The sequence below is a fragment of the Pimephales promelas genome, chromosome 3, assembly GCF_988280905.1.
Source record: "Pimephales promelas chromosome 3, fPimPro1.hap1.1, whole genome shotgun sequence".
Classification (NCBI taxonomy): Eukaryota; Metazoa; Chordata; class Actinopteri; order Cypriniformes; family Leuciscidae; genus Pimephales; species Pimephales promelas.
This window is the reverse complement of record NC_142771.1, coordinates 34,925,843-34,948,247: the sequence shown is the minus strand read 5'-3', so window position 1 is coordinate 34,948,247 and position 22,405 is coordinate 34,925,843. Positions and strand designations below refer to the sequence as shown.

General features: G+C 37.3%; 1 protein-coding gene across 1 annotated transcript; it reads left to right on the top strand.

The window, feature by feature from the left end:
• Positions 1 to 859: 859 nt before the first annotated feature.
• stxbp2 (syntaxin binding protein 2) lies at positions 860 to 21,397 on the top strand. The gene is made up of 19 exons (XM_039686258.2): positions 860 to 972; positions 1,823 to 1,872; positions 1,963 to 2,044; positions 2,492 to 2,568; positions 2,703 to 2,778; positions 2,868 to 2,971; positions 6,414 to 6,568; positions 6,649 to 6,733; positions 9,063 to 9,193; positions 9,657 to 9,764; positions 9,841 to 9,898; positions 11,666 to 11,731; positions 11,828 to 11,908; positions 13,510 to 13,651; positions 13,739 to 13,845; positions 15,845 to 15,943; positions 16,025 to 16,113; positions 20,296 to 20,456; positions 20,673 to 21,397. The coding sequence occupies exons 1-19, from the start codon at positions 936 to 938 to the stop codon at positions 20,744 to 20,746; spliced, it is 1,782 nt and encodes a 593-aa protein (XP_039542192.2). The 5' UTR covers positions 860 to 935; the 3' UTR covers positions 20,747 to 21,397.
• The last annotated feature ends 1,008 nt before the right edge of the window (positions 21,398 to 22,405 follow it).

Below are 22,405 nucleotides of genomic sequence, written 5' to 3'. Positions count from 1 at the left end.
GTAGGACCACAGGGGTTGCATTGGTGCCGTGACCCAAATGGGAGTGAGGTTTAGGGGGGTGAGTGTAATAGAGGCCAGATAGTAAGATAGGTAACCTTCAATCTCTAACCACCAATCTCTAATCTATAACCATTTCTCTTCCTAATCTCCTCCATATCGCTTTAAAATATCTGTGCAGAAATCAAAATGGGTTGATATGTTTTCTGGTCTGTCCCATCTCGCACATTAGACCTGCTTAGCTTCAGTCTCTATTCATAATATAGGGCGCAGGATTAGATTCTAGAGAACATTTGATTGGACAGAAAATCTGATGAGAAGCTGAAGTGCAGAGTGACGTCATCAAGTGAGAGACTGTAAGTTTTGAACTCTTATCTTCTAAATGCAAATTTTTTCGTTGTTTTGGAGAACACTAGCTTATAAATAACATTGAGGCTAACATATTCATACTAAAAGTTAAAAAAAAACTTCAATTTTGATTTCATGAGGACTTTAAAAGTCAACTGACTGTGTTTATGCAACTAGCCCCAGTATATAACTAGATGGAGCCTAGTTTATGATAATGTTGCTGTTTATTTTAGTTTTTAATTAGTTTAAAAGAAACCATAGTTTCTATAATTATAAGTATTGGTCAAGTCATAGCAAGGAGACATCTTCAAGGACTTTTATTTTGAACTGTCTCTTCCGGGTGTTCTCCTCCGTCAGGGTGTGGAAGAGTTTGCCTAATTTATGATAATGTTGCTTATTATTTTAGTTTTTTAATTTGTTTAAAAGAAACCATAGTTTCTATAATAATTATTGGCCAAGTCATAACAAGAAGACATCTTCGAGGACTTTTATTTTGAACCGTCTCTTCTTCCGGGTGTTCTCGTCCGTCAGGGTGTGGAAGAGTCTGCCTTCACAGCCCTGCTGGAGCCTGTCAACAGGGAAGTGTCAAGATGGCCCCGAGTGGACTAAAAGCGCTCGCAAACGAGAGTAAGTTTGATTTAATCTCACAATACGGCCTTTAAAACCTCTACTGACATTAAATATATATTAGTTAAGTGCTTAAATATTCCTATATTGCCCTGTCATTTGATATGTAACGTTAATCATAGCAACAGGTGTACAGTGAGCGCTCAATCATAATGGACCAAACTTCCGTATGAAGCTGCTCAAGTTTTTACAGAAACATGAACTTTAATTTAGTACAAATTCAGCAAAGATTAACGACTTAACCCAACACGTTTAATCCTCAGAAATGTCATTTATGTTAATGGAGGGGATAATTGACTTGTTTGTAACGTTACTGCACGATTTAAAAGGTGGTCTTGTGATCAACATCACGCCGGACATTATAAAAACACAACAGGAAATGTCAGTTTTTCCATTTAACTTAACTCTTGAGAAAATGCACAAAACCCTACACAGTATTAATATATTAATATTAATATACTGTTGCGTATCACCAGAGTTTTATGAAGAGCGCATTATAAATAAAATGTATTATTATTATTTACATTCATTATAAGCCTCTTACGTCACGTTTCCTCCTTGTATTTATATATTTATATTATATATTTACTCACTCACACAAATGATCCTCACGTCATTTAAAACCCATAAGATCTTAGTTCATCTTTGGAACACAAATGAAGTACCGTCAGTTATTTGTTTCTTATTTCTGGTAGTCCAGAAAGACATTTAACCTGTTACAGCAGCTTATCATCATAATACGCATCTTCGTAAATGCCTTAAATATCCTGATTTTCCATATGTATGTGTTGTATTAAATAAACACTATACATGAAGGTCTCTAACCAGACTACACTGCATTTGTCTGTAGAAATCCTCAGTGGCGTCATCAAGAGTGTGAAGAAAGATGGAGAATGGAAGGTAATAATATAATATTAGGACAGTAGACTGAAGTTATGTAGTTGTTAATCTGTTGTCAAATGACTTTGTATCTTTGTTGTGTTTATTTAGGTTCTCATCGTGGATCACATCAGTATGCGGATTCTGTCCTCTTGCTGTAAGATGTCTGACATTATGGCAGAGGGCGTTACAAGTGAGTATGTTTTATTTTTCACTATGAAACACATTGACTCTGGTCAATTTTAACATTGAGCTCATTTTTTTTTTTTTTTACTTTTGGAGTGCTGTCAGTACAGACAAAAACGACAAAAATCGGTGTGGCCTACACCGTGTTATCGTTTTTTTTTTTTAAATTCGCACCCTGTTGACTTCAATGGGGCATGTTCTAAACCTGCTTTTAGCCTCTTAACATCCTTGATTTGTCATTAGGAGTGCACAGCCATTTGAGCCGTGTTATTAAGAGTGACCACGGTCAATCTGACTGCAGCACTCCAAATGTACAAAAAAATGAGCTCAATGTTAAAATGACTGGAGTTCTCCTTTAAAGTCACCAGTGTCAGATACTGGTTATCCTATGAACCACTAGGTGCAATCTTGACCTAAGAACACAAAATGTGAGCTGTCCTGTTTTTCTTCACAGTTGTAGAGGACATTAACAAGCGGAGGGAGCCGATCCCTAGTCTGGAGGCCATTTACCTCATCTCCCCTGTGCCAATGGTGAGCCATCTTTTTTAGCACACCTCGTACAGTGGAAGCGTCAACATGTTGCCTAGTGTTGTTAACTTCTCTTTTATAATTTTTGTTAACATGGTCTTAAGCATGTGGAAATGATCTCATATTTGTCCTTTCAGTCAATTCAATCTCTAATCGGTGATTTTCAAAGAGACAGCCATACATACAAAGCAGCACACATCTTCTTTACAGACAGTAAGGCTTTTCATTTCACTATCTTGAATACAGTCTATTATGGTTGCCTACTCTGGATTTGTGTATTAATTATATTGTAAATTGCACAGCTTGTCCTGATGGGCTTTTTGCTGAGATCGGGAGGTCGAAGGTTGCCAAGGTCATCAAAACCCTGAAGGAAATAAATGTGGCTTTCATTCCGTACGAGTCTCAGGTGCGTGTCAGAACAACAAGCACCTACACTACCGTACAAAACATTACTGTAATATGCTGATTTGCATTTTCTTGTTGTTATCAGTGTTTGCTTAATAGACAGTTCAAAAGAACAGCATTTACTTGAAAATAGAAACTTTGTAACATTATAAATGTCTTAATTAGAGCCAGACCGATAAAGGATTTTGAAGGCCGATAGCAATACAAATATTTTTGGTTTTAAAATCCGATATTCCGATATATCGGCCGATATTTTTTATTTGTTTTTTTAAAATGGACATGATAGTCACAAATTTTGTCATGCTTATTTGAGTTAAGAGAACTGATGCGGATGTTCTTTTAATTGTTATTCAAGCAATGTATGTCTCGTGACCAACTCAACGAGTGTTGCCAACAGGAACGGTGTAGAGTGCCCTCTGGTGGACAAACTATACAACTCCAACACTCATGACATGGTTCAAGCGTGTTTCGTCCATTTTTATTTTATTTTTGAAATATTCAAATATTGAAATATCGGCCATTATAACTGCCGATACCGATAGTTTGGAAAATGCCTAATATCGGCCGATAATATCTGGCTCTAGTCTTAAAGGGTTAGTTCACCCAAAAATGAAAATTAAGTCATTAATTACTCACCCCCATGCTGTACCAACCCCGTAAGACCTTCGTTCGTCTTCGGAACACAAATGAAGATATTTTTGATTAAATTTGAGAGCTTTATAACTACCACATTGGCTCCTAAGGGACTGCCTCTTGACGGCCCAGAAAGTCAATGAAGAAAATGTTTAAATATCCCAAGTGACTACAGTGGCTCAACTATATGTTTATCAAGCGACGCGAATACTTTTTGTGCGAAAAAACAAACAAAAATAACGATTTTATTCGACTATTTCTTTTCTTCCTTGTAGGCCAGAACGAGACTTCCTTATAGATTTCCACGACGCATGCGCGAGAATTGCGATCTGCTTTACACCAGCTTACACTACTTCAGATCGCAATTCTCGCGCATGCGTCGTGGAAATCTATAAGGAAGTCTCGTTCTGGCCTACAAGGAAGAAAAGAAATAGTCGAATAAAATCGTTATTTTTGTTTGTTTTTTCGCACAAAAAGTATTCTCGTCGCTTCATAAACATATAGTTGAGCCACTGTAGTCACTTGGGATATTTAAACACTTTCTTCATTGACTTTTTGGGCCGTCAAGAGGCAGTCCCTTAGGAGCCAATGTGGTAGTTATACAGCTCTCAAATTTAATCAAAAATATCTTCATTTGTGTTCCGAAGACGAACGAAGGTCTTACGGGGTTGGTACAGCATGGGGGTGAGTAATTAATGACTTAATTTTCATTTTTGGGTGAACTAACCCTTTAACTTTCACTTTTGATTATCTTAAATGTATGTTACTATTTGTTCGCTCAAAATTAAGTCGATACGTCATCAATCCTTCCTCCGAAGCATGTTTTTGTCTTAGCCTGATTCATTGTGGTTGGCTTATTATTATAGGTGTTTATATTTTAGACCTGACGGGAAGGTTTTTTTGCGGGAAATTGCGTTCAGCCGAAGCACAACCAAAACAATGTTCGGTAACGCTTTAATTTAAGGTGACTTAGTTACACGTAACTACATGTACTTACTATAGTAATAAGTACATAATTACAAGTAACTAACTGTAACTCTATCCACAAGTTTCCTACGCCCCATGAGGCCTTGCGTCAAAAGTGGGCGCGACTTCCGGTTGGAAGTAAACAAAGCGCGACTTGACATGCTTGACACTCGTTCATTCAACAGTTGACAGTCATTCAAGTTATAGCGATCCAAACTAGCTAACGATGTGGGAACACAACCTCAACGAAATTCAAAAGGGTGAAATAACAGTACCCTCCGCAGTAGTTGATTGGGAGTATTATAATAACATTATTAATAATCAATACTCATCAAGGCATGGTGACAGACAGTTGTGCAAGCTGACAAACAATTAAAATAAAAAATACACACTTAGTCATTGTGCTTTGGAGTTTATTCAGAATTATAAATGAATGTGCTACTTGAATACATTAACTGGCACATTTGGTATTCTGTCAACACAGGCTTTGATCCTGAGTTTAGGTGTAACATCAGTAGCGAACAGCCAATCACATGCTGAGAGAGTTTATAGAATATGAAGAATTTAAACAAATGTACACAGGAAGATTCGTCGTCTTTTGTGAGCTGATGGAAACTACAGTCGTTGGCAGGATCAGAGACGGGCTCTGGCAGGATCACTCTGATTTCGTTTTCAGCTTATGTTCAAAACACTCACGTTTAAGCCACTGAATTAGTTTAGTCCGGTTATACATACAACCGCGAACAGCACATGATGTCCCTGAGCTCCGTAACGACATCTCTCATAAAGATTTGCGTCTTTAAATAGTAAAATAATTATCCGAAAAACAGCTAGCCTCTTCGCTAACTAACACACAAAATACCATTGGAATGCTACTTCCGCCGCCTCGCCGGAAGTTTCACCCACTTTATTTTTTACAGGAGCGCCCCTCGGAAACTTGTGGATAGTAAGTACATGTAGTTACTACATGTAACTACGTCACCTTAAAATAAAGTGGGTAACGTTTTACTTGAAGGGGTGTGCATAAGACTGACATGACACCTTCATAATCATGACATATGAAGGAGGTTTTATGCATGTTTGTGACAACTGTCATTAATTGTCATTCGCTCAGTTATGACATTTTTAATGCAAATATGACATTGTTTGAGATGTCTTTGTTATGAAACCAATACATCATAACCTGTCAGTGTCTTTGTCATGACAACTTGACATTACGAAGACAACACAACCTGTCATAAACATGACATAGCAGATTAATTATCAAACTTAGCTTTATTGGTTAACATTACATTAAACTGTCAGGTGGTTGGTTTTGACATTGGCTGTCATGAAGCCATTATAACTTTTTAATGACAAATTCAATTAGTGCCACTGTAGTTGAGGTCATCTAAAATATTCATGACACAGTTATAATGGCCTCATGACAGCCAATGTCAAAGCCAACCACATGCCAGTTTAACTTCATTTTATTAAGACACTGACAGGTTATGATGTTATGGTTTATGTCAAGGTGTCATAAAGACATCTCAAACTATGTCATATTTGCATTCAAAATATCATTATTGAGCGAAAGACACTTAATGACAGTTGATGTCATGCATAAACCCTACTTCATATTGAAGACATATGTCATGTCATGGTTATGAAGGTGTCATGTCAGTCTTATGCACACCCCTTCAAGTAAAGTGTTTCCTTAAAGGGTTTTCCGCAGAATCCAATTTGCATGGAGTTTTGTATTTTAACGTTACGTGGTGTATCTTTTATGCATCCTTGCTAAATAAAAGTATTTATTGAAGTACAATTCTTACTGAGCCTAAACTTTTGAATGGTTTTTGTTGCAGGTGTTTTCTCTGGACAAGCCTAGTTCCTTCCACACGCTCTACAGCCCAACTCAGACGAACCTCGATGACAGGGCCAGGATGATGGAGGCCATGGCCGAGCAGATCGCCACACTCTGTGACACACTGAAGGAATACCCAGCCATCCGCTACCGCCAGTACGTCTCAAGACTTTGTGTCCTGGTGTAACATGATTAGTTTGAAGTGTAAGTGTGTGAACCAACTATGTTTCTCTAAGGGGCCCAAAGGAGAATTTCACCCTGGCTGAGATGGTGATGGACCGTCTGAACGCACATAAAGCAGACAATCCCAGTATGGGAGAGGTGAGATGTTGGCATATATATATATATTATTATTAACGCCTTTTAATATGTTGTCACACAAATACCCGTTACTTCAATATAAAGTGACACTTCTTGATTGTTGTATCATTTCTTACTCTACTTTCTGGACTATTTTGTCTTCTCTCTGTTTTCTTTTTTTCCTGTTCTCAAATGCCAGCTGGTATTTTCTCGAGGTTCAGGTGGGTGTCGATGCAAGTCTTGCTTTTGCTATCTCCTTGTGTTCTGTTACATCTGTGTTCTTCTCGCATTTTTTTTTTACTTCTAACCCCTCATCTGTTTTCTCTCTGATCCTGATGAAATTTCACATTATTATTAAATTTAATTCCAGTCACAAGCGCTTGTTCTAAAGCAGCTTTACAGATTTATAAATATAATTATAAATATAATAATAATATATGTTTTAATATTTATAATTTAGAGAAAAGGTGAATAAAAATGGTCCCTTAAGTTAAAATCCTCCAGTGAACAAGCCAAAGATGAAGTCCCACCGATGTTGTTTAATTAGATGAGGAAGGAACCAAGACTCAGCTGGGGAAGCCCTCCTCCCCTGGCTGACAAAACCAGAGATTGCGTTAGTTGAAAACTCCCCCAGTTTCACAGACAAGGCTGAAGATAGTCCACGACTAAAATGGATGTTTGAGCTGAAAGTTTAACTGAAAGAAACTTGCACTTATATATATTAGAAATGTCAAGATTGCAATTGTTTTGTCTTAAAGGAGTAGTTCATTTTTGAAAAAAACTTTTGCCGATAATTTATTCACCCCCATGTCATCCAAGATGTCCATGTCATTCTTTCTTCAGTCGAAAAGAAATTAAGGTTTTTGATGAAAACATTCCAGGATTTTTCTCCATATAATGGACTTCAATGGGAACCAAACGGTTCAAGGTCCAAATGACAGTTTCAGTGCAAACTGTTCAAAGGGCTTTAAACAACACCAGACGATGAATAAGGGTCTTATCAAGCGAAACGATCGCTCATTTAAAAAAATAACAATGAAGTTTAAGTTTTATAAGCTCAAATGGTCGCCTTGCTCTGTTTTGTGATGCGCGTTCGTGACTCTCCTGTTCGAACTCGTTCATCAAAATGAACGAATCTTTTTCCGAGTCAATTCGTTCGTTGAATGAACCAAATGACATGAAAAAAAGATTCGTTCATTTTGATGAATGAGTTCGAAACTACTTAAACTACTCCTTTAATATGAATACCAGTTATGTTTTTTTCTAAGGCATGTTTATTAAATAATTTTTAAAACTATGATAATAAAAAGATTTTCTAAGGCATGTATATTACTTGAATATCCTACAAGGCCTAATCCTGGCTCAATCTAAGCTCTGTTTGTGAAACCAGGCCTGTATTTTTTTATATTACAATTTAACAATTTAAACTTATCGCTCAACCTTTTTTGACGTAAAAACACTGTTGATAAATGTGCAAGGAAATAATCATGCGACAAAATTATTATTTAGTTGTTTAACACATTTCTAATAAAAATTAACATGTTTTCAACAAAATCGGTTTCATGGCGGATACGTTTATTTTGGAGCCTGATTATACACCACTATTCAAAAATTTGGGCTCAGTATAATTTTTTATATATATATATATATATATATATATATAGAACGAAATTGATAGTTGTATTTATCGAGGATTTATTAAATTAATCAAACGTGACAGTACAGACATTTATAATGAATGCTCTAAAAGATTTCTGTTTCCAATAAATGCTGTTGTTTTGAACTTTCTAATAATCAAAGAATCCTTTAATCTATCATGGTTTCCATAGAAATAATGAGCTGCTCAACTGTTTTCAACATTGATAATAAAAATAATACATGTTTCTTGAGCATCAAATCGTCATTTTAGTATGCTTTCTGAAGGATCATGTGACACTGAACTGGAGGTTTTCAGTTTTGACAGGAATAAATTACATTTTAGAATGTATTTAAATAGAAAACAGTTATTTTACATTATAATAATATTTCACAATATTATCAAATAATTTAGCCCGGGTGAGCATTAGAAACTCCTTTTAACATTTGTAAAAAATTGATATTTAGAAGTATTTAGTGTAAGAAATTGATAGCTATATATATATATATATACGTATATATATATATATATATATATATATATATATTAAAAGTGACTGACAAGCAAGTAATAAAGGGACAATATGAAAGATTTTTGGACTAAAATATCCAAAAACCACTAAAACAGTGTCATATATTTTGTTGATTTGTGTATTTACACTATCCCAAGTGTTTAAATGCTGTAATAACAGCCTTTGTGTTGTTTGACGGACAGGGCACAGATAAAGCTCGCTCCCAGCTGCTCATAGTGGACCGTGGATATGATCCCGTCTCTCCGATCCTGCACGAGCTCACCTTTCAGGCTATGGCTTACGATCTGCTGGACATCGAGCAAGACATTTACAAGTGTGTGTGATTGTCCACTGGTTTCCATTATAACTTTAGAGCAGTTAAAGGGATACTCCTCCGTTTTTTCATATTAAACTATGTTATTCCCTTAACTAAGACGAGTTGATGCATACCTCTGTCGTCACTTTGTTAGCACTTAACTAGCCCAGTTCATTCAATATGGGCCAATCAGAGAAGCGACCAAACACCTCCACGTTTTCCCTATTTAAATACAGTTACACGAGTAGTGTAACTCGACCAAGGATGGTGACACAAAATAAAACGCTGCGCTTTTCTAAGCGTGTAAAGTGGATAACTATGGCAGAATGAGCACTTGGAGTAATATCATCACTCCGGAGGTGTCTTAGTTAAGGGAATAACATAGTTTAATATGAAAAAACGGTGGAGTATGCCTTTAAACTGACCAGCGATGTGTGAAATGATTAGCGTTAGCCTGAGAACTGTGGCATGTTGCTGGCAGGTATCAGACGGCCGGGATCGGCGAGGCTCGAGAGAAGGAAGTGTTGCTGGACGAGGACGATGAGTTGTGGGTTCAGCTCCGGCACATGCACATAGCAGACGTCACCAAGTAAGAGCCGATCAACCGTTACCTTTCTTACTTGTCCGATGGGCTTTCGTGCTCACACCTTCTGCTTTGTTTTTAGGAAAGTGACGGAGCTGCTGCGCACCTTCTGTGAGAGCAAGAGGATGAACACAGACAAGGTAAACACACATTCTTCGTCCACTGGCGATCACGTCACACCGCACTTCATCCAACGTGTTCGTGTCATCGAGAAAACTAAACTTCTTATGGTGGTTTAAAGTAATAAAATATGGCAACACTTCGCACAATAAGGTTCTGTGGGTTAACATTAGTAAATGTATTATGAATAAGACCATAACTAACACTTATTACAGATCTTGGTTAAAGGTGCGATAGGTGATTCTCTACAGAAATATTTTTTGTTATGCAGGTTAAAAATGTCTCTATGTTAAGCAACCTAACCCTCTGTGGTGTTTTTAATATGACAAACCATATGCAAATTCTTTAATCGACACCATTGCTGAGTATTTTCTCCTTAAAACTGCTGTAAAAAACCCGGTTTGATAACGCGTAACCAATCCCAAACGTTTCTCCACTGACTTTCTATGATGTTCAAAGCATTTCTAAGGATGCGGATTTGTAAAGGCGGCTTTCAGACTCTGAGATGGTGAACAGGAACATGGTTTGTGTTACATTAACAACACATTATTAGCTGTATGATGACGACGTAGTCAAGCAAAAGGCTAATCATATAAATTCCCGTTACGTGTCAGACATTGTAGAGAGCGATGCATAAAACACATTACCTTTCTGATATATCACCTGGATAATCTTCTGAATCAGTTTCTGGTTCAAACATACTGTATATGGCTGAATTAAACCAGTATTTCCACTTGCCATTGTGCAGCGTTTGGTTAAGCGAGTGGATCAGGTGAGGGCGAATTTGCATATTCGTGAGTCTGCGCATACTAAATGAAGCAAGGGTGTAGAGTTACATTCAAGCTATTTTAAGTCATGTAGGAATCATTTTTTTGGGTCATGTCATTTTGGCTATCAAAGATGAGTCTATAAGAGACACAATTATTGACTACAGGGGGACTTTAAATGAGTAGTTCACTTTTAAAAAAGCTTTTGCTGATAATTTACTCACCCCCATGTCATCCAAGATGTCCACGTCTTTCTTTCTTCAGTCGAAAAGAAATTAAGGTTTTTGATGAAAACATTCCAGGATTTTTCTCCATATAATGAACTTCAATGGGAACCAAACGGTTCAAGGTTCAAAAGACAGTTTCAGTGCCGCTTTAAACGATTCCAGACGATGAACAAGGGTCTTATCAAGCGAAACGATCGCTCATTTAAAAATAAATAACAAAGTTTAAATTTTATAAGCTCAAATGGTCGCCTTGCTCTGTTCTGTGATGCTCGTTCGTGACTCTCCTGTTCGAACTCGTTCATCAAAATGAATGAATCTTTTTTCGTGTCATTTGGTTCATTCAATAAACGAAATGACTCAAAAAAAGATTCGTTAATTTTAATGTTTGATGTGTCGTTTAAAGCCCTTTGAAGCTGCACTGAAACTGTCTTTTGGACCTTGAACCGTTTGGTTCCCATTGAAGTCCATTATATGGAGAAAAATCCTGAAATGTTTTCATCAAAAACCTTAATTTCTTTTCGACTGAAGAAAGAAAGACGTGGACATCCTGCATGACATGGGGGTGAGTAAATTATCAGCAAAGTTTTTTTTTTAAAAAGTGAACTACTCCTTTAATATTTGAAGTACCAATAAACAACAAGTGCGCATTCAATACAATTAATCACTCTTCTTTTTCACATGGGTGGTTAACAAACAACATTTTAAATGGAAATATTGATGAAAAAGAATAAACAAATGCTCTCTTTTGTAGCTGATCAATGCTAAAGTGCTAAAGTGATGCGTCTTCCCTCAGGCCAACATCAAAGATCTGTCTCAGATGCTGAAGAAGATGCCCCAGTACCAGAAAGAACTAAGCCTGGTACGACTTTCTTTTCCCCCCTGACGCTTGTGTGTATATATATATATATATATATACACGACGACTTGAACTTGTTGTTGTTTGTGTTGCCGACAGTACTCCACTCATCTGAACCTCGCTGATGCCTGCATGAAGAAGTTCAAGAGCACATTAGACAAGCTGTGTGCGGTGGAGCAGGTCAGTGCTGTCTGCTTATTTCATTTCATGAGTTTAATACCTAATGTTAGTGAAATGTTTTGTGTTGTATAATATGTGAGGCTATACTGTTGTGAGTTTATACTATTTATGGGTTGATTTCAGAGGGTCTGTTACTATCTTTTACTACTAATTCTAAGCTTTTTGTCAGTTTATGCAACAGCTTGTGCGCTGAACTTTGATCTGTTGCAATAAAATAATGTACAGGAAGCTTAATCTTTGAACGGACTTGTACAGCCATCTCCCCGTTTTATGTATAGCAGATGGACAATTTTTCCTAAGTGCATCAATCTGTGTGTGTGGAGGTATTACGGTTAATGTCTGGCTGGTGCCGTTCTTTATGTGCCCTGTTTATGTCACTTGTGGTCTTCCGATGGATAATCTCAACTTCCTCTTGTTTTGATGGAGTCTCACAACTTATAGTATTTTATATAATTGTTATGTACATACAGTATCTACCTCAACATCTGGCGGTGAAGTTCTGGAGATTTTAGCTACATTTTGTATGTAAAAAAATTAGGGATCCACGATATATCGGCCACATTATCGGTATCGGCCGATAAACGATCATTTTTAATTAATTTTTAGTAGCCGATATCTAAAAGCCGATAACTAATGTATTATTTCCTTCAGCTGAGGCACTTTAGATGTGCACTGTTCAACATGATGCTTTTAAATTGCTTGAAATATGATTGAAATCACTTTAATAAAGGAAAATCCAGTTAAAGTGCAAAATGTGCAGCACAAGTCTGTCATATCGGCTACACAATATTAAAATAAGAACGTCATAATTGTGTTTGTATCTTGACTTTTAATGAGGAGACTTTTTTTATAATCAGGCTCTCAAAAATTGTCTAAAAATTTGGATTTAGATTTATCGGCCAATATATCGGTTATCGGCTCTCAAATATAAAGAATTATCGGTTATCGGTATCGGCCAAAATTATCATACCCGCGCATCCCTAAATTAATACACAATTATTAGTGTAGATATGTTTTACTGCAAAAGTAAAATATTTAAATGAACATTGTGAACATCTTATTTATTACTAAAAAGTGTTTCTCTCAATCATTTGTATGATTTTTATGCTTCAAAGTTGTTTAAATGAGTTTAACAAACAAATGGGGCCATCAACATTCAATATTTTTCAGGATTTTTGGTCAGTCTTCCTCCCTCAATCTCTTTAAAAGCTGCGTCCATTATTTTCAGAAGTAATGCAACAAACTGTAAACATACACTACTATTCAAAGGTTTAGGATCAGTAGGATTTTATTTGAAGAAACTGATCATTTTATTTAGGAAGGATGAATGTTACATTGTACACGTCTTTAACTGTCACTTTTGATCAATGTTACTCAATGTTTCTGATTCAAATAAATGTTGCTCCTTTGAAAAAGCAACACAACTGTTTTCAACATTGATAATAATAAGAAATGTTTCTTTAGCATCAAATCATATCATATTAGACTTATTTCTGAAGGATCATGTGACACTTTCTGAAAATTCAGCTCAGGAATAAATTACACTGTAAAAAAAACAGTCTTTCCTGTTCTCAGAAGTGGTTTTGTGTTTCCCTCCTCAGGACTTGGCCATGGGTTCAGACGCGGAGGGGGAACCGCTCAAAGATGCCATGAAGAGTATCGTCCCTGTTATGCTCAACACCGAGATCGAACCCTACGACAAAATCCGCATCATTCTGCTTTATATTTTCCATAAGAAGAAGGGTATGAACACTCGCATTTGCGTGTAACTTTATTGAAAGCTGACTGCTCTGAATGAATTAAGCAGAACTGACTCATCCTTACACGCAGGCATTGGTGAAGAGAACCTCACAAAACTCATCCAGCACGCAAACGTGCAGAAGGACAGTAACATCATCACCAACATGCAGGTCCTGGGCTGCCCCATCATCGCTGGGGTAAGATGAGACGCTCTAATATCTGAAAACAGGCCCATGTGCAATGTGTTGGGCTGATGCTTGGGGTAATCTGCAGAATGGATTTAACTATGATAAAACACTGAGAGAAATCATCACACTGTAGAAATGGCTGTTAAAGGAGTAGTTCACTTTAAAAAAAACTTTTGCTGATAATTTACTCACCCCCACGTCATCCAAGATGTCCATTTCTTTCTTTCTTCAGTCGAAAAGAAATTAAGGTTTTTGATGAAAACATTCCAGAATTTTGTGAACAGACAACTGAACACAATAACCTGTCATTTACTAGAAGTTCTCAAGTCAAGTCAAAAGTCAAGTCAAAATGTATTTCAATAGCACATTTTTGTTGTATAGCACAAAGTGCTGAACATTAAAACATTGAGCATATAAAAAGAAAGCATAAAAAGAAACCTTGCAGCATACAAAATATAAACACAAACACATTAAATACAGTAAAATACAGTAAAACAGACAGAATGCTAATTTCTACAGTCTATTTTAAAAATGTTTAATTAACTTTAACTATTTTTGTTTTTAAATATGTTTGAATGAATGATTCAATTACTCACTCCTAAACACTTGTTTCCTTACTGGGCAAATCAGAATTTTTGAAAGAATCTCTTCATTGATAGCCTGGTTAAAACTGAGTTGTAACTGAGTTATGGTCTGGCAAAGCATCTTATACAAATCATTTCCAGAGGGGCGTCACCAACGGACGTCGCGGATAGACCTGAAACCAATCAGAGCGATGAAGGAGATGACGTATGCAGAAACATCTCCGAGTGTTGTTCCTATGGTGGTGTTCTTTGCTCGGTTTTTAACAAAAAGAGAACGTTAACATCACTTAAAAAAGAAGCGATAGCTGATTCAAACGAGTGGCGGCGGCATCCATCTTTGTAATGTAGGCTACATAATCCCACTGCTGTCGTCATCATGTAAAGCCCGCCCCAACGTTTCTGATTGGTGCCTCGATTTTGATGGATAGGAAATAGGCTTGAATGAGCTCTTTGCCAGACTTAGCATAGACAGTGAAAGAAATGGACACAGCGACCCCATTGATTTCAACAGAGAAGACTGAAGTTCGATTATTGCACTTCCTGTCTGATGTCTGAGCGACTGCGCAGGCTCAAACTGAGCGTGACGACAGTCTGATAGTTGTAAATCTTCTAGTAGCTGTGCCAAGACAAATCTGAATCACCTAATTCCTCAAAAAACGTTGTTGAAATATTTTGTCCCGTTGCTTTTATGGACTCTATCTCTTACTTTGTGCCTCCATGTCCCCCCGATTGCCTCATAGACAGTCAAAGATTGCCTGCGAGCTTGTCCTCCTGTTTATACGGTAATGTCTCTATTGTGTGACAGAAAGTTGCGTGGTTATGACGCAATCGTTAGCATATTTTTTACAAAAACGGATTCTACGAGGCTACAAAGTAATGGAGCGTTTTATACATTGTCGTGTGTCTTTAGAAATAAATAAAGGACAAATGGAATCTTCAAACGCCTCAGATGTAAAGTTATTCGCTGTCAAAATGATGCCAAAATGAATGGGAGTCAATGGGATGCTAACAGCAGGTGAAGTTCTGCTACAATGGCGGCTCCCACAAGGCTTCAACTTCCGCGTTTTCCCAGGCTACTTCATTGAATGATTCAATGACAAATACATTTTTAACAGTCACTTGTCGCCACCTACTGGTGTAACGTTGGAATTGATACGATTGTTATGTGAAACTGCTCTCTCTGGCTCAGCTGCAGCGCAAATGCAAATGTGTAATTAAAAGACAGGTCAATCATTGAGGAATAAGAATCACTTGGATTTTTTTAATCGAGATTGCCATCTTATAACGATTAATCGTGCAAATTCAGTGTATTTGAATATATATATTCAATAATATACACTGGAACATTACATATACAATATATGTATATTACAGGAATATTACATATACAATATTCAGGAACTGTTCTCTGTCCTGTCTTGTAGGGCACTAATTCTGGGAAGACTCTGCCCGACAGGAAAGAACGCACAGAATCCACATATCAGCTCTCCCGGTGGACGCCCATCCTGAAAGATGTGATGGAGGTCAGGAAACGCTGTGTCCGTAAGATTTTTTTAGTCCGTAAGAATGTAATGATTCTTATTTAAACTCTGCTTGCTCTGCAGAACGTCATTGATGACAAGTGTGACAGGAAGCTGTGGCCGTTCCTGTCTGATCCCGCCCCCATCACCACCACCACATCGACTACAGTCAGGTACCTGCTGCACTTCTCACACACTTGCGGTGCCGAAACGGCCCCATGCTTATTTGTGTTCACGCTCTGCTTCCAATTACAACGCTGAAGTGATTGACAGTTAGGGAGCGCGCTTGGCTTTATGCATATAATCTACTCGCTCTTTGAATAAAAGTTTTATCTTTCATGCTGCTAAGAGGATCAACGGCCAGTTACACTGGAGAGAAAACCGCTTTTAAATGCAGAGTGAATCCGCTGAAATGTGCCTGATATCATATGACTCATATTTGCCTAAATGATTGAAATGCCTTTTAATTTATAGAGACCTCTAAGTGTCTGGAAAGCCATATGGTGGGATTTTATAAAAACTGCATAATTATGCACATTTGCTCAAAAAATCTTGTATGGGCAGATTGTAGTGCTGGGTGGTTTAAAAAAAAAATTATATCATGTTTTGTTTTGTTTTTTCAAAATTGAGCCGGTTTTCCGGTTTATGACGTTTTTTTTTCATGCATAATCAGGTGTTCAAAGCTGTTCAAAACAATTTATAAAATTGTTATTTCTTAACATTCTAATAACATTATAACCAGGAAATTAAAATACGACGAATTGAACATTCTAATGACGTTTAGTTATAGTTATTATAGTTGTATACGTTATAGCCAAGCAAGAATGTTAATGCAACGTTTATAACGAGAGAACTGAGCGTTCTTATAACGTTTTGAATAACGTTCTTATAACCAAGAAATAATGTTAATTCAACGTCTAAAAACAGGACATTCCTAAAACATTCAGAAATTACGTTTTTATAACTTAATGTGAACGTTATGAAAACGTTTTTACCTAAAATTGTTATCTGGGGAAGAGGAGAGATTCACGATTGCACTGAAGACGTTTTAAGCGCAGGATTCTGTGAGCGAGCCCAGAGAAAATAGACCTAAACTGTGTCCGAAATCGAATACTTCCCTACTATATAGTATGCGAAAAACAGTACGCGAGCTGAGTAGTATGTTTCCGAAATCATAGAATTGGAAAAACAGTGGGCGAAAAGTACCCGGATGACCTACTACTTCGGCCGAGATTCTGAAGTGCGCATACGATGGACACTTTACTATCCCATGATGCCACGGGAGAGGAGTTGTTGTCATTATATTTGAAAATGGCGGAGACCGGAGACGCGGCTGTAACGTTAGGAGATAAACACAGACACACATGCGTATCTCTATTGATTTATTCATGTTTATTTATCGATGGTAATATCACAAGCAAATAAATGGCTTTTTCCTTGCCAAAAATCAACATGTCATTGTTTATAAGGGTTGTGTGTGTGTTTTATGAGGTAAAATTTATTAGGTAAATAAATGTTATTTGAGAAATTCCGCAAAAGACGTGATCTGCGAGCAGCTGACCGACGCCTCCTCTTGATTGTCGGCTCGGACGACGTAAAAACGCAGATGAAAACGGAAAGCAGAACTAAAAACAGCGCGAAGTTGGTGCAGTCACTGGAATGGGCTCTTCAAATTTTCGCATTCTTGTGACAGCGAATGTCACGCGACAACAACATGGCGCATGTAGTGCGTCCGGACTCATTCATACTACATATAACATACTTTTTTAAGGGTAATTTAAATATACCTACTCCCATAGTACGTGATTTCGGACGCAGCCCTATTCTTACAAGAGCAGCGTGTATCTGAGAGCGCGCGCGGCACATTATATTGCGTGCGTGAGAAGAGAGATTCGCGCTCGCGCATTATATTAATGTACTTTCGCACTACAATAGTGCGCTCTCGACATTTGACAGGAGAATAACGCCGCAAAATTAACCCGCAAAATAACGCCGCAAAATGAGTTCTGCAGCATCCATCTTCCCTGTAACGTAACACCAGAGCACTGCTGTATAGAGTGCCGAAGTGATGATGTCACTTTGTAGGACAACTCGGAAGTAGGGATGCACCGATATGACAATTTTGGCCGATACCGATAACCGATAATTCTTTATATTTGAGAGCCGATAACCGATATATTGGCCGATAAATCTAAATCCAAATTTTTAGACAATTTTTGAGAACCTGATTATAAAAAAAGTCTCCTCATTAAAAGTCAAGATACAAACACAATTATGTTCTTATTTTAATATTGTGTAGCCGATATGACAGACTTGCACTTTAACTGGATTTTCCTTTTTTAAAGTGATTTCAATCCTATTTCAAGCAATTTAAAAGCATCATGTTGAACAGTGCACATCTAAAGTGCCTCAGCTGAAGGAAATAATACATTAGTTATCGGCTTTTAGATATCGGCTACTAAAAATTAATTAAAAATTATCATTTATCGGCCGATACCGATAATGTGGCCGATATATCGTGCATCCTTACTCGGAAGCTAGCGGCGCATGGGTTCCCTCGATTGAAAAGCTATGCATTTTCCCCATCAACTTTTGGAAAATAAGATCTGTGTTTAACAAAGCGTTGTGACCCTTAAACGTTTTGTCTATCAAGATAATCTCTACAAGTTAATCCAAAATGTATACATTTTGAAGCATATATTAAGTTTTTAAAAACACAAGCAGACACAATAAAGTTTAAAAAACCACAAGCAGGTTATAACTGTGTGTTTTATGTCAGATCAAAACGTGAAAATATTTAGAGGTTTTGTTCACCACAGACCTTATTTCAGGCAATTTAGCAAAAACCGATACAAAAATACCGAGCGAGGGAACCGGTAGTGCTAAAATGCTAACTCACTTCCGCGTTTTGGCCTACAGAGTGACGTCGTAACTTCGGCACTCTATACCCTCGGCCTCGCATCCGCTGCTTAGAAGTGCAACATTGTAAAGGGTCCGTCTGAAACAGTGTTGCGCCGCAGCGAATGACATACGTCGGTATGGCGGTATATTAATAACAAAAATATACACCGGTTTTCGGTATGAGCCGGTATGCCACCCAGAACTAGCAGATTGGTCATGTGTTATAGGCAAAAGTTGTGTATTCTTCATGTTGGCCTGTGTGTGTATTTTGCAGAAATTAAATCAGTGCTGCTGTAAATGAGCTTTGCTGGTTAAACGACTGGTCATTTTTTAAAGCTACACTGTGTGATTTTTACCCCCATCTAGAGGTGAAAAGGTATATGACCATCCAGCGAATATTAGTTTCTGTTCAATTCCGATTTCGTTTTAACTCCTATGGTGGCCAATGTAGTCCAAGATTAACATGGCTTCCAGTTCGACCTCGTGAATGAGTGTTAACTCAAACGTAAACGCGAAAGGCGAAGCTTGAATTAACGGGTCTGTCCCTCTTTGGCTAATGTACTTTCAAGATGGAGGGTCAACAGGGTTAACATTATAAGACAGAGTACAACATCAATATAAATTAAAAATCCTCCTCTCTGGTTAAAATACAGAGAGGAGGATTTTTAATTTATATTGATGTTGTACTCTGTCTTATAATGTTAACATGTGCTCAATGTTTCCTTACCATCGTTGATATATTGTCCATTACCATCGTTGGTATATTGTTCATTACCATAGTTGGTATTGTTTATTCTTCTTAAACTGTTTGATAATGTTGTTATAATAAATTATTGTGACTGTGGTAACGCCACCATGATACAACCTATGTAAACAATCCGTGACCAAAGTAAACATGAAGCTTAATGTATTAATCACCAAGTGGTGAACTGGGGTGGGATTAAATAAGTTTTCTTCTTCCCACTCCCTTTCAGGTAGAATTCGATTTGTTTTGTTTGTTGTTGTTTTTTTTTGTTTGTTTTTTGTTGTTGTTTTTTTGTTTGTTTCTTGTTTTTTTTTTGCACTGTATGACTTAACAAACATTTTGTCTGCCTTGTACTTTTGTGCCATTGCCTGAAATAAATAATAAAAAAAAAAAAAAACATGGCGATCGACATTAGAACCCCTCACCCGCCACATATATTTTTGAAAGAACTAAGTGTTTTTAGCTAAAAATAAACTAAAAGAGTTACACAGTGTAGCTTTAAGCAAGCGATCCATCATTTAAACGGTTAATCGTGGCAGCCTTATCTTGTAACAATTGCTACTTCAGTCCTACTCTCTGAATATGAGACGAAACAACATAATATGAGCACTGTGTTAAAGGTTTTGCCTCAAACTCGACTGATATCGCGAGACGTCTTTCACCTCGACGTCAAATCAAATTCTGACGTTACTCTTGAACCCTACTCCAGCAGCGCACGGTTTGGACACTGGCACAAGAACAAGTCTGCCACAGAGTACCGCAGCGGCCCTCGCCTCATCATCTTTGTGATTGGCGGCGTGACCCATTCTGAGATGCGCTGTGCTTATGAAGTGACCCGGGCCACCGAGGGCAAGTGGGAGGTTCTGATCGGTAAGAGAAGATGGACTTCTGCAAATGACCGAGGTCTTCAACCCTCTTCCTGGAGACCCACTGTCCTGCACAGGATTTATCCGATTTTTAGTCCGATTTGATGAGGGTTGGAGGAGCTAAACTCTCTGGGACAGTCAGTGGGTCTCCAAGAGCAGGGTTGAGGATGCCATTGTCTTCAATGTTGTCTAAAATGTCAAATATGCTTTTCTTCTGCAGGATCATCTCACATTATTACTCCAACCAGCTTTCTGAACGACCTGAAGGATTTGGAGAAGCCTGCAGCCGTTTAGCTGTACATCCCCGAAGAGGTTCATCCCACTCTGTGAAACCTGATACTCTGAAGTTAGGATTCTCGTCAAAAGACCTTTAGATCTAGCCTATTTGCTTTTAAAGTTGTCATTTTAATTACCCAAGCTGAACTGGTGGTATATGTATGTGTATATATATTCATGCTGTTGATGACTGATGCTTAATTTAAAAGAAAAGAAATATATCTATGAGATTATATATGTGAAATAGCTTAGAAATGTGCGGATTAAATCGTGCCTCGCGCCCTTTGAATATCAGTCGTATCGAGTTCTGATGTGATTTGAAGACTTCTTTGGACATGCTGTACCACCTGACTTTACTTACTGCCTCACTGCTACTGTAAAGCTGCACAATGTGGAAAAGGAGAGTTTGCAAGATAAGCCTGCTTATGGTACAGGCAGTTGTCCATTTCTGATTTCCAGTCAGGTTTTGTTGTATTTTCTGCCCTTGTTTTGGTGAAGGCATGAAATGTTTTATCTCAGTATAGGTGTCTTTTTGTTTTTCATGCTCTGAACTTGTGCACTTTTTTCGTTTATTGTTACGTTATCACATATCGGTGGATGTGGTTCACTGGCTCTTTGTGTCTGTTGTCTATTTGTTAACAGTTCTAAATAAAGTTTGCGTATAACTCATTCTAGAAAGAGATGCTTGAGCAGTGTTGGGCTAACTCAAATTGATTACTTTTTTTCAACTAACTAGTGCTGCATTAGTAAATTTACTTTTTCAGCCTAGAATCTAGGCTAATGTGAGCATTTACTCATATCACTAACACACAAACGGATTCAGTATTGCTCAAGATGAATATAACAGTGAAATGCAAACTCGGAATATTACACAAGCGTGCAATAGTTAATAACACAAATATGTATTTAATCTCACTTTATTAACCAATGCCTTTGATGCTGACATTCGATGATCTGATTCAACCACACCAATAAGCGAAAATGACTTCAGATTTACGTCACAGTTGGGTTTCTTTTTTTTTTCTTTTTTTTTTTATTGCTGAAGTAATAGAGTTGAACTTTCTTTTTACTGCATCCAATTCTTCTACAATCCAAAATCTGATAGCATGGTAAAAAATAAGTAAATAATGCACACGGCTAATAGTTTGACTTCCTGAAGCTGCAATTTGTATTTTCATTGAAAGTTAAGTGTTTAATTTCACTGTTGATTTGTTAAATAATAGTAATTCATTTGTGGTTAAAGCAGAATTATGTTACTTTTGAAATTTTGCTCTCGGGGTCCCCCTACAGTTGGGAAACAGTATTGACTTCTACTACTGTCGTAACATCTGTCATGGAAATACACACGTGCATTTGTTTAACTTGACAGGCGATACCCCCGAACTCTGCAGAAGGAAGGAGTTCTCACATCTTGGGCAGACTCCAGCGTTGCGAGTGAAATGTCTTCATCCCAGGTACATTGGCATTTCAGCATGTCTTATGAATAGTTTAATGGGCTTTATTTTTTTCAAACGTCAAAAGCCAGCGTCGTTATAGTAGACTATTAGCTACTGTTTTATAAAATGGTTATGCTAATTCAATTGAATGTTTGTGTGGTAGATATAGCCATATCGTCAATATTATAATATCAGCTACCATAGATGAATCTGCAAATTTAAATAATCGATTTGCATTATA